Below are 12,538 nucleotides of genomic sequence, written 5' to 3' on the forward strand. Positions count from 1 at the left end.
ATATACAGAGAATGCCACAATTTAACATGTTACCACTCAAGCCTACTGCCTCCAATCTTAAGAGTGCTCAGAGTTGTTTTTTAATTTGTTTCCCATTCAAATGCCTTCTCCCTCTAAGAACAATAAAATCTCTATCTACTGTACTCTTCCATCTACTCAAAAGATCACAACAAAATCCAACAGAGTTAAGAAAATTTAGCATTTAATGAGGACGCATTTCCATAGTTCCACTGGCAAGTATAGCAAAGCAACAGTCTCAGATACACATACAAGTGAGTGAAAGTTGTCTCAGTCACAGTACAAAAATCTATCAAACATAGAAGCTGTTCCATCCTTACGGTCCGACACCAACGTATTCACGAGTCAAACATTAAAAAGTCCCATTACAATTCTATCGGGCCCTTACTTGGGGGAAACATTGTGTTGTTACAATTTACAGTCAAAATAAATAGTCCACTGTTTTCCAGTATCTTTAAAACTGCTGTCACAAAGGACAGATGTGGAAGTTTTCTTTTTGTTCCTGTATTAGTGCTATGAAAAGTAAATGGCTCCGGGTTTTACAATAACGATAAGACTAAAATTCCCACCTAAACCCGACATACGGATCAATCTAACGCTGGGGGAACTGTGCGATGAGCACAAACAATAAAGGAGGAGTGAATACACAGCCTGAAGTAGAGTAGTGATGGTGCAAACTTCCAAGTCTTTTACAATGTCCAGCGCTGGTACACGACGACACATCTGACATTTTTGTTTGGCATTTGTGAGGTCACACACATCAACGGCGTCTGAAGGCACGAGAGATTCTCCAAGCGTTGGGCTCCTCGTAGCGGTTGTACAGAGGCTCCAGGCGCTGTTGTTTCTTCTGCTTGCTGAGACGTGTGGGGTCGGACACTTTGAAGAAGGCGGGTGAAAACTCCACCAGCCAGCGAGGGTCGATGGTGGTCACCTCCCGCATGTACTCCTTGGTGGTCAGCACCAACTCGTGGTACACAACCCTGAGGATAAGAGAGGCAGGATGTCACAAGGCTGTTGTTACATTTAGAAAGTAGCAATTATAAAAAGGACATTTATTTCTCGTTTGGCTGCTGAAACGTTGAACTGAGGCGTTGTCGTACCACTCGGGCTGGCGGTTGAACAGAGCACTGGAAGGGTGGATGTACACAACTTGCTGGTCTATGAGGGTGCGGTAGCCCTCTTGAGGATCCTTTTTGGCTGCATTCCTGAAGAAGCCACTGCAGATGGCTTTCTGGACCCGTACTGTGGCTTTGCCACAAGATACCACATCCAGTTTGTGTCTAAAGAGAAGAGAACATGTTATTTTATATGAAGGTTATTTCAGAACATGCATCATGGTTCTGCTTTGTGTTCTCGTCAATCATACCTGTCCATGATTCCCAGCATCTGTTTGCGGATGTCCTGGGCTCTGCGCAGGGAGCGAGCCTGGATGAAGTTCTCATAACACCAGGGGTTGGAGAACTTGTTGTTCTTCCAGGAGTTGTAGACCGCCAGCAGGGTCAGGTGATCACCCTCAGGTTGGTGAAACTTTGCCTTCTTCTGGTCAGCCAAGGCCTGCTTGTCCTTTAACACAAGAAAAATAAACAAACAATGAAGAAAAAAAAAAATTACATTTAAAGCACTGTATGATTGGATCTTTACACAGAAAACAGGACAGTTATTTTTTTTTTTTTTAATGATCCACAAACAAAACAAACAGGCTAAACTGTCTATATAGTATTATATAATAGACTTCAAGCCGTTTATTTTACTAGCTTCCAAGTAACAGCACAGCTATGTTCTATCCCTAATCATGAAGAATAAAAACACTTCCCATGATCATCATGTATTTTACCCAGGTCTTCAATTATATTAGAAACATGGCCACTCAGAAAGATTTTCTGTCATTGAATATAAAGTGAAGTCATGGGCATACCTTGGGCCTGTAGAAGACGTTCTGCACAGACAGCATTGACACGATGGTGAGCATCTCTTCACTGCAGCCCAGATGGACGGACATGATCAACATCTTACACAACATGGGTTCCAGAGGAAACTCAGCCATCTAGCAGACAGAAAATAATTGGAGCAATGTTAAAAAAGTAGGAGATAAGAGGGAAGTGAAGGACAAAAGAAAAAACGAAGCAACCACACACTGACCATTAGTTTAATCCAACTACAAAGTGCATTAATGTGATTTGATTTAATCTCCTCGTCCTTGCAGCTGAGACAAACCACCAAGTAAAAGCATTCCTCACCCTTCTTCCCAACCGTGTGAGTAAGCCCTCGTCATCCAGAGCTCCCAGAGTGTAGAGCTGCTCCATGGCTGTGATCAGAGTCTCCATGGGAGGAGCGTCCATGAAGTCAAAAGACAGGAGGTCATTGATGCCCATTGCCTGGTGGAGGAAACATGAATAAAGCATACCAACGTTAATGGTTTTACTCAAAAAGGCTACAACTTTTGGCCTTTAAAAAAAATTAAAAATAAAAATACTCAAATGCTACTCAATAGTAAACCTGTTTACAAGCGGTGTGAATTCACTTTGATTAACAAATTACTTCTTAAAGTCAAACAATCCTCAAACTATGATTACTTGGACAAATAATGGGTATGAGAAAAAATAAGTATGATGTTTAAATTAGGTGTGACACTGTTTCAATAAATGTGACACAAAGTCATTTTATTTGACTGACAAAGTGGCAATATAGTAGAAACTTAAAACTGTTGCAAATATTGCACATAGCAGGGTCAGTTATGGGACAGAAGGAGATAATCTGCCAAAGAAACTCCTCTGTGGTCTCCAAATACAAACCTACTCCATTACTATGTTATCTTAGCTACGTTTCTAGCTTATACTCGCCGTAAACAGCAAAACATCCCATTCTGTGTAAGATAAGTAAGCATGATTAGTTTGTTGCAGAGTGTTTACCTTCAGAGACAGCACAGTGCTGGCCAAGTTGGTTCTCTGGATCTCAGGCACGTTGGTCGTCAGCATCTCGTCTCTGTAGGCTCTCTCAGTGTAGAGCCTGTAACACTTCCCCGGGCCTGTTCTGCCGGCTCTGCCTGCCCTCTGCTTGGCCTGGGCCTGAAACAACAAACAGACATTTTAAAAACAACTCAGTAAGATAGCCAGCTGCTTCAGTTACATATGCAGATATATCAGGAAACATTTGGTATTCTTCTGCTGCAATATCAAGCACATTATACCAATACTGTACCTGTGAGATGGGAGTCACCACCAGCTGGTCAATGCCTGTCTTAGAGTTGTACACTTTTTGCTTGACGAAGCCAGGATCCACCACATAATAGATTCCATCAATGGTCAGAGATGTCTCTGCAATGTTTGTGGCAATGACAACCTGAAGGAAAAAAACAAAGATTATTCCACATTAACTCCAAACAAATGTCAAACATAAAATTACCTTTTTTGTGCCATCATTGCCCATTAAACCAAGGACTTCCCTTGTTTACCTAAATCATTTTAGAAATGGTACTGTAATAAATAATACAAATAAATAAATAAAACTACTACAAGAGGCCAGCTGAAGATATAGTGGGGCAAAAATTACAAGCCATACATCAAGACTATGGACTGAATGAATTCATGAATATTTTGTAGGGCATTTCATACAAAACAGACCATTAATATAAGAAGTGAAGAAAGATAACCAAGAGAACAATAAATCTTTCCCAGAAGTAGAATATTTTTGGACTAACATGCATCAAACAGACATTTTAGGTAGAGTGCAGCGTTGCAATCTTATGAGATACATATATTACCATGTGTTTGAAAGATTACTGTTGAATGTAGGCATGTTGGCTTTCTAAAAAATACAAAACAACTCAAGCTTTTAATCCTATCTGGGGCATGTTATTACCTTCCTGCTGCCTGGGGGTGCAGGGTCGAAGATCCTGGTCTGCATCTCACTGGGTAGGGCAGAATAAACTGGCAGAATGATCAGTTCAGGAACATCCGGCCCCAGTGACTTCATTCTCTCATACAAGATCTCACAGGCGGTGTCGATCTCTTCCTGTCCGGTGAGAAACACCAGGATGTCACCTGGACAAAGGACAAGACGGATTTGGAGATGGACCATTTTTGGGGTGTACAGATAACAAGATCACCATTTGTGTTTTTTTAGGATTTTAAAATCATACCTGGAGGTTCGGTCAGATGAATCTGCATGACTGTGATGAGACTGGCATCCAGGTAGTCTGTCTCAGGTTCTTTGGTGTAGAGAACCTCCACTGGGTACGTTCTTCCTGGGATGGTGAAGATGGGCGCTTCATAGAAATACTGAGAGAACTTCACGGCGTCCAGTGTAGCAGATGTTACAATCAGCTTCATGTCTGTGCGTTTCTGAACCGTCTGAGATAGACAAAAAAAAAAAAACACTCAGTATCTTTTTTTACCTACCCGTCACTCAACTGTTCTTCCCCTGAATGTCTGAATAAAGAAGCGTCTCCTCATCTGTCTTACCTTCTTCAGCAAACCAAACAGAACATCAGTGTGGATTGTCCTCTCGTGAGCTTCGTCCAACATGATAATGGCGTACTGGCCCAATTCAGAGTCGATCAGGCACTCTCTCAACAGCATACCGTCTGTCATGTACTTGATCACAGTCTCAGGGCTGGTGCAGTCCTCAAAACGGATGGTGTAACCCACCTGGAACAAAAAATATTTAGATTAGCCTTCTTGAGATTAAACAAATCTATTACTGTGTTCCCATTTCATGATAGTGATATTTGTAACAGATAAATCACTCACCTCTTGTCCTAGACAGCAACCATACTCCTCAGAGACTCTCTTGGCCACTGACATGGCGGCCACACGACGGGGCTGCGTGCAGCCAATCTTCCCCCTGGTGGTGTAACCGGCCTCAGCCAGGTACTGAGTGATCTGCGTGGTCTTCCCGGAGCCAGTCTCCCCAATCACAATCAGGATCTGGTTGTCATGAACAGCCTGTGACAGAAAAACACAAGAGAGCAAATGTTATAAACTGGCACTTGAATGGTAGCCAGTCTCCCTTAAGGCTAATATGAGTTTAAGAAATATCAACAGAAGAATACTACTACAGACAATGCAACCAGTGCACTGTGGCACTGGTACTGTCTTTTTTATTTAGACACATTTCTGAAGGAGTTGCCTGATCACACTTCATCAGCACCAAAGGAATGCAAATTAAAACAAAAAATACTTGTAATTTTACATCCAGCAGATGCTTAATGCATATTAAAGCATAAATCTACTTAAGCATCAACATCTGCTTGTTAAAAGATAATCACATTTTCAAAAGAACCTAATGAGAATCTATTATAAACTCCCATGTGAAGCATCCAACTAAATCTATGTGAAGTCTCCCTTTGGGTTCTCTTTTTAACTTATGTTTTTACAAACCTGAATGAGCTGCTCCTTCAGCTTGTAGATGGGCAGGCTCTCCCTCTGCTCCAGGATGGAGAGCTGGGTCTTTTTTCCATAGGAGGCCTTGTTGCCCCCAAAAGCATGTTTCTTCCACTCTGGGATGTCATTAGGCATCATGCCAATGCCTCTCATGTTGGCAGCAATCTGCCTACCATCAGCTGTAAAAGAGGAGTAGAAGTGTGCTTGATAATGAAGACAAACGAAGTCTATTTTTAACACTTCAACTATAATCTCATCACATTTATAGCTACGTCACTGCCAGATCTGTGTGGTTATGGCGGGATAATGCCAACCACTGGAAACTTTCTAGACCACCTGGGGCCATGGAGGGCATTCAAGCACACTGAACCATGGTAAGACTATTTCATCCGGCCAGATATGTGGATGCAGGAAGCCAGATAACTATCTCCAGTGCTGGGAAGCCTGAGGGGTTGCTGCCATCATGGAGCAAGTCTCCTGTATGACTCAGACTGGGATGTGGTTTTGATAAAGCGGGGACAAACACACAGATTTAATTCCAAAATGGATCCTAATAATCAAAACCTAAGCGCCAAAAGCAAAAATTAAACTGAAATATATATTTAAATAAAATCTGAAGACAGAGGTTAAGATGATCAGTATGCAAATTTCAAGCTGGCAAATGTTTTTCTGGCTGTCCCCCGCTTTGATGAATCGTACTTCAGCATCAACATCTGTGACTTGGAAATTACTTAATGTGCACATCTAATGGATTTCTAACCGTCTGGCAGCGGGTCGACCCAGTGTTTATTCAGCCCCATGGGGATGGAGTCCATCTCTGCCTCTCGTGCCGCCTGCTTCAGCTCTCGTCTCTCCTTCGCCAGAGCGCTCTGCATCATGGCCGCTTGGGACAGAGAGCCATCTGGATTCTGCGGGCAAAGGGGAAAACACAGGACCATGTGACTTAAGTGTACATTTTATTAAGTTGTATATACCGTGTGCTGATCAAAAACAATATATTTTTCAAATCGACTCCTTTCGAGTAACTGCCCTCCCTTCAGTTCACACCAACTTGTAAAAAAACTAAACTGTATTTTCCAATTGAGTTCTTGTGAAGTCTCTCCTCTGTGTCTTTGGCTAGATGTTCAGACATACCTTGACAATCTTGACCGGGCTCATGTCCATGCTTTGTTTGGTGTGTCCCCTCAGGAATGGGGGTTCCTCTTCAACCAGCTCAATTTCCAAATCTTCATCTGAATGGCAGCAAAACAAGATCAATTAGCAAGCAACTTAAGTCATATTTCATAAGAATGGAATGCAAGAGTCTACAGCCATGCTAGTGTCTGTGTGAGACTGTACAGTGGTGCTTTGAACTAATGCCAGCAAGCTCACAATAACAATAACAATGCTAACATGCTTATGTTTAGTAGGTTTAATGTTCGCTATTTCACTAGCTTCATTAGCATTCGAACATTTGATAATTAGAGCTAAAGGCAAAAGTACAGCTGAGGCTGATGGGAAGGTCATTTGTTTTGCAGAATGTGGTTATAAATCAAAGTATTGGACAAATGGAAATTTTGACCTGACGGTGGCCCCACATGGAAAGTGAAGTAAAGCTATTGCAGTTCACCCTTTGGGTAACAAACGATTTTGTGGAAACCCTTTCAGTCGTTCAGATATTTCTGTCTGGACCAAAGTGGCGGAACAACAATGCAATCGATAGAGGCGCTCCACTGGACTGGAAACGGCAAAACACTGTTATGTAATGTAACAATAATTAAAATTACATAAAAGTTTTCATAAGAAAGTGTATTTTCTGTTTAGTGACTCAAATACTGTAAAAGAATCAAACAGTGACAATCATTCGTTACAAACTTGTACAGACATGAGTAACCCTGTATGTGTGTTTTACTACACACTAGTAAAAAGAAACTGTCTTACCCTCTTCATCATCAACTTTAGGAAGGATCCCTGTTTCATCGTCAAAATCAGGGAACTCTTCTTTGGACAAGACGTTGGCAGCAATCATCTGGGGGGGCAGATAAAGAGAATGAGTATTGGCATTTGATAAAATAGACCTTCAAAAGGGATCCCGAGTTTTCCTTAGTAGTCTTTGTGCAGAAATACAGGCTGTATAGACCCACCTGTTTGATTTCCCACTTCTCAGGGTCAGAGATTTTGGTGAGCCTCTTGCGCTCCAGGGTGTCGTCCTGTTCCAGCTCCGGGGCGTGTCCCAGGTTCAGGTTGCTCGGTCGGTCGGGGTTCCTCATGGAGATCTCCTCCCCTCCATCTGGGCCCACGTTCCTCCTCCGGTTTGGGTTCAGGTCTTCTCCCGTCTCCTGGTCCACATCCTGGCAACGACAGGGGGAAAAGATAAGAAGAACGTCGTGCTGACAAGTCGAGGGATAACAATCGACCCTGAGAGCAGATCCCATGACGATAAACTAGTATTTCCAAATATCTCTCACGGGAAAATCTAAATGATTTAATTACTACAAACCAATACCAGCTCTGATTTAAGAGGAGAACATCAGAATAAATCCCCCACCACACACAAAATCTTTTAAATCAAATTAATTAAGCACAAACGCTGCCATCAAGATCACAATTTTTCAACCTGGGTAACAAATAAATCTGAAAGTCTTCCTTCTGAATTCTACATGCACATAAATTTCACTGAATTTATTCTTCACAGAAGTCTGTTCGATAAGACTCTTCTTACCTTCATACTGAGGCTGGTCTTGGAGCCAGTGAATGAGAGCACCTTGATCTTAACTCTTTGGCCTTTGCTGACAACATCGGCCACGTTGGCCACACGACCCTCTCGACGCAGCTCGGAAATGTGGACCAACCCCTCCCAGCGTTTTCTACATACAAAAGAACAACAACATGACAATCGGATTTACAGAACTGGTGTTTTTGATGTGACAAAAAAATAAAAAAAAGTCGTGTTAATATCACTTTGGTGACTCTACACTGACCTCAAGCCCTCCAGCTGAACAAAGCATCCAAACTGCATGATACTGGTGACTTTGCCATTGTAGATGTCACCAACAGAAGGCTCCTCTGGTGGAGGGCGGTCCACATGTTTGTCCTTCCAGCGGTCAGAGTCTCTGTCCTGGTCTTTTTTGGGGCTTGGCGAGCGCTCACTCCAGCGGGAGGATTTGTCTCTTCTTTTGCCGCGATCTCTATCTCTGTCTCTGTCTCTGTCCCTGTCCCTGTCCCTATCTCTATCTCTATCTCTATCTCTATCTCTGTGCCGCTCACGGTCTCTGGAGCGAGACCTGGACCTGGAGCGAGAACGAGAACGATGCCTTCTTTTCCTGTCCTTTTCCCGATCTCTGTCTCTGTCCCTGTCCCTGTCCCTGTGTCGGTCCTTTTCTCTGCTTCTGCTGCGACTTCGGCTGTGGCGTCTGCTCTTTTCCGACCTGCAAAAAATTATTTGAAACAGTAAATAAAAGCAAATATCACAAGCCACCATTGGCAGGTCATTTCTGTTTCCTATATTAAATGATATTACATTATACGTCGCTTGCAGGTGAAATTTCAAGAAGCCAAATAAAAATGTGACCAGTGCCTTACTTGCTCTTGCTGCTTTTGGAGTCCGTCCCACTGACACTGGGCATAAACATCTCCAGCTCTTTCATGGCATCAGCTGCTACTTTCACATCATCTTCGTCTAGCAGTCTCTGAGAAAGTCAAAGGGTGAGTATTTTAGCCTATAAGTAAAGATCTTGCCTTGCGTTAACGGTAACATTACAGGTCCCACAGATAAAGCCACGTACCTTCGGTGCTGGATCATCTGCTCTGCACAGTGCAGGAAACAACTCCTTCAACTTGTCTTTTTCTGACTTCGGCTTGACCAAAGCCTCAGAGGCTGAAAATGGACAGTTACGGATCAACTGTAGTTTTGATAATTCCCACGGTAGAAATGTATGTGGAAACACCATATAACATTGTACATACACAGTAAATATCACACCGCTTTTATAGGGGAAATGTCTCTCAAGGTATATGCTTTCTGGTGCCCTCAATGAATGCTTTGGAAGTCCATGACTTTAATGAACTTACCTTTACTCGTAGACTCCTTGGATGGAGGTCGCATAGTCTGAATGAGCCTGAGCAAATTACCGATGAGAGAATCCTACAATGGACACAAGAAAACGGATCAGTTGCTCGGAGTTGACTCACTTTTAATGTTAGTTCACGCCACTGTACGACTGTTAAAGCCACGTTTAGCGTTGAACTTACTGTGAACTCGGCTCCATTTTGGAGTAAAAGGGCTTTGAATCCATCAAAGGTCGGTTGTTTCTCAGCAAGGTCGATGACAAACTCAGCTGCGAGACAACAACAAATTAACAGCGGACAAAAAAAAACAAAAACAAACTGTTGAATAAGTTAACTCGTATTAACTAACGATGATCCAAACTCTTACTAAAAGACCACAAGTTAAGTGAACGTTACGTTTGGATGGAAAAAAATGCAAAAAAAAAAAAAAAACACTTTACATGCTGAATACAATGTCCGTTTAGAGTTAACTCACAACTGTTTGTTAGCATAGGCTAGGTAGCTAATCCCAAATTGTCGTTTAGAGCAGCCACAAAAATACACACCCAAATCTTTGTCACTTATTCCCAGATGGTTGTCAAGCTCCGTGCAGACCTTGGACACCAGAGACAAATATTCAAGCTGCGATAGCTCGTCAACTCCGCCGTCTGCCATTCTCCACGCGTCTTGTTTTCGTGGAGCGGAGAGCTAAACGCCAGCAGACATATTGGATGTGAGCGACTTCCGCTTCTATTTCGTACGCGCCTTCGCTCTCAAACGTGCTTCGCTATTGGTTGATCCCTTCACCGCGTCACCACCGCCGCTATATAAGCGATGCCAGTTGTGCCCACACGATGGCGCTAAAAATCCTACCAATACTTTTAAAACATCAACAGCAGTGATGTCGCCACATGTGCAGTTTTTTTGGTTTGAAATATCAATTTGTCATTTGAGTTTTGGCAGCAGACTGTACAAATCAGGTATATCAGTTAAACACAAAGTAAAAAGAAACTATATCCTATATATTTTTATTTTTTCTCCTTATTTGGCTCCTCTTCCTTCCTTGATTTGTATACGGCTTGTGTAAATGTTTAATCCATATTTTAGCAGATTTTGGCAAAGATATTACTGTGTGCAACGTCTTGTGTCCAAAAAAAACATCTTAACACATCTTAACTCATTTAATGGTTTGTGTTTTATGTTCTGTCAGCCCACAGATCTAGCTTTGGCCCTTGGGGTGCGCTGTGAGAACTACATTATGTCTAGCGTAGCCTTGTTGCCTAAATAATTTGTTACAGTGCAATGAAGAATTTATTCAGTCTGATGGGTTTAAGATATTTTAGACGCAGAAAAAACATGTTACTCATTCCATTTAGCTCAGCTGTAACCCAAGGGAACCAGTAGAACCATGAGTCTTGTGCTGTTTTTTGTGGTTTGGGCTACTTCCAATTAAGGGAAATCTTACAGTTATATTTTAGAGGACAGTGTGCTTCCAACTTTGTTTCCAACACGCCTTCATAGAGAAAACGAGTCAATAAAGACATTTTCTTAGCTTGACTGGCCTGACCTCAACCCCACCCAACACCTTCTGGATGCACTGTACACCAATTTTTCCTGACCTCACTTATACTCTTATGGTAGTAAATCTTTGAAACTGGACTATAAAATCTTTAGAGAAATTTGGAGGCGGCTATAGCACCATACTGTATTAATGCACAAGTTTTCGGAATGAGAGATTCAACAGTGTTTTAGGAGTCTACATTTCTAGTCATGCAGTGTCTATCAATCGTTGAGCAAAAAAACTGTGCACAGTTTATAGCAATTAATCACTCTATGCAATCTCGAGCACTTAGCTCAGGCTTCCACTGTGCCTTTATCTCAGTTTTTTATCTTGGCCAGAACACAAAGTGTCACTACATGCAGTACATGATTCATGGTTTTGCACTCACTAACAGGTTTTTGACTCCTGGTGTCTTGGAAGTGTTTTATTGAGGGGAGAAGTGTGGACCGGTAAATCAAGACTGCATATTGTATCAGTCTGTATGTGCTGTCAGGATCATCATAATGTATTATATAAGGTCAGTGTATGGTGTTTATGTTGGGAGTACAAGCTGGTATGCAGGACATGGGAGACAGCCTTCCTCCCTTCGTCCTGGGATAACCCTCCACACACCTCCTCAACTCTACCTGATCTTATGCAACCTTCCATACACACACTGTCCTCTGTCAGTGTCTAGTTGGCCCCGTCCTCTCAGACCCCCTACCTCTAATCTCCTTATTAAATTTAATCCTCATTACCTTTCCATAATCGTAGCACTTATTTAACTACTACTTAATTCCTGACCAAGGAACCTTCCATACATTCTTGCATGATGTTCACGCAACCTCTGATATTTTATCATTTTAAGAAGGAGTTAACCTATGAGATTATGTCTGCATGTGTCTCACTACAGTACATTACACTGGATGAGTGCTGAACCTCTGTAATCTTTGTAATCTTTGGTAATTATTTTTGCTTCACTTGTCATTTCTCACACTCCTGCTCTCGCTTCTCCAGAAGTGTACATTTTACATTTTTATGTCTTCTTATGTTGACTTAGGCTGTAATGGATTCTCTCGGAAAAGCTTCCATCCCAGGAGGTTGCTTTCCTCAGAAGCCCCACATGATTTTTTTCCAAGTCAATGCATTTTTTATTTTCCAAGTATTTCTTCTCCTTGTGCCGTTAAAAATAAAATCTGGAATTTATTCAGCTGTTTGCCTTTTTTGGTAGTGTAAAGAGTAAAGAAAAATACATTTTTACTATAATTCATGAGCTCTAGCATTAATAAACAACCCACATTTATGCAATCCTTTTGCAGCTAAGATTAATATAAAAGTACTGCCAAAAGTGTGATGAACATTTCACAGAGACCATGGCTTTAATGTGCTGCTATAACTGTCTCAATTTTGGAACCTGGCTGCAGGGAATTGACTCCATTCAGCCACAAGAGCATCAGAGAGGTCAGACACGGATTTCGGGTGAAGGTCTGTCTCTCGGTCGGTGTTCCAGTTCATCCCAAAGGTGTTGGAAAGGGTTGAGGAGGGGCTCTGTGCAGGCCAGCCAAGACATGGA

The 12,538-nt window shown here is 42.1% G+C and overlaps 1 protein-coding gene across 1 annotated transcript; it reads right to left on the reverse strand.

The window, feature by feature from the left end:
• Positions 1 to 185: 185 nt before the first annotated feature.
• LOC127373610 (ATP-dependent RNA helicase DHX8) lies at positions 186 to 10,170 on the reverse strand. The gene is made up of 23 exons (XM_051418239.1): positions 9,992 to 10,170; positions 9,630 to 9,715; positions 9,450 to 9,522; positions 9,164 to 9,255; positions 8,961 to 9,067; positions 8,360 to 8,806; positions 8,101 to 8,245; positions 7,523 to 7,729; positions 7,320 to 7,407; positions 6,534 to 6,631; positions 6,160 to 6,307; positions 5,397 to 5,578; positions 4,767 to 4,961; positions 4,479 to 4,664; positions 4,157 to 4,367; positions 3,877 to 4,058; positions 3,217 to 3,357; positions 2,928 to 3,083; positions 2,256 to 2,393; positions 1,934 to 2,062; positions 1,385 to 1,581; positions 1,119 to 1,298; positions 186 to 998 (listed from the first exon to the last, which is right to left on the reverse strand). The coding sequence occupies exons 1-23, from the start codon at positions 10,098 to 10,100 to the stop codon at positions 779 to 781; spliced, it is 3,717 nt and encodes a 1,238-aa protein (XP_051274199.1). The 5' UTR covers positions 10,101 to 10,170; the 3' UTR covers positions 186 to 778.
• Positions 10,171 to 12,538: the final 2,368 nt, after the last annotated feature.

This window comes from Dicentrarchus labrax, unplaced genomic scaffold (assembly GCF_905237075.1).
Source record: "Dicentrarchus labrax unplaced genomic scaffold, dlabrax2021, whole genome shotgun sequence".
In the NCBI taxonomy this organism is placed as follows: Eukaryota; Metazoa; Chordata; class Actinopteri; family Moronidae; genus Dicentrarchus; species Dicentrarchus labrax.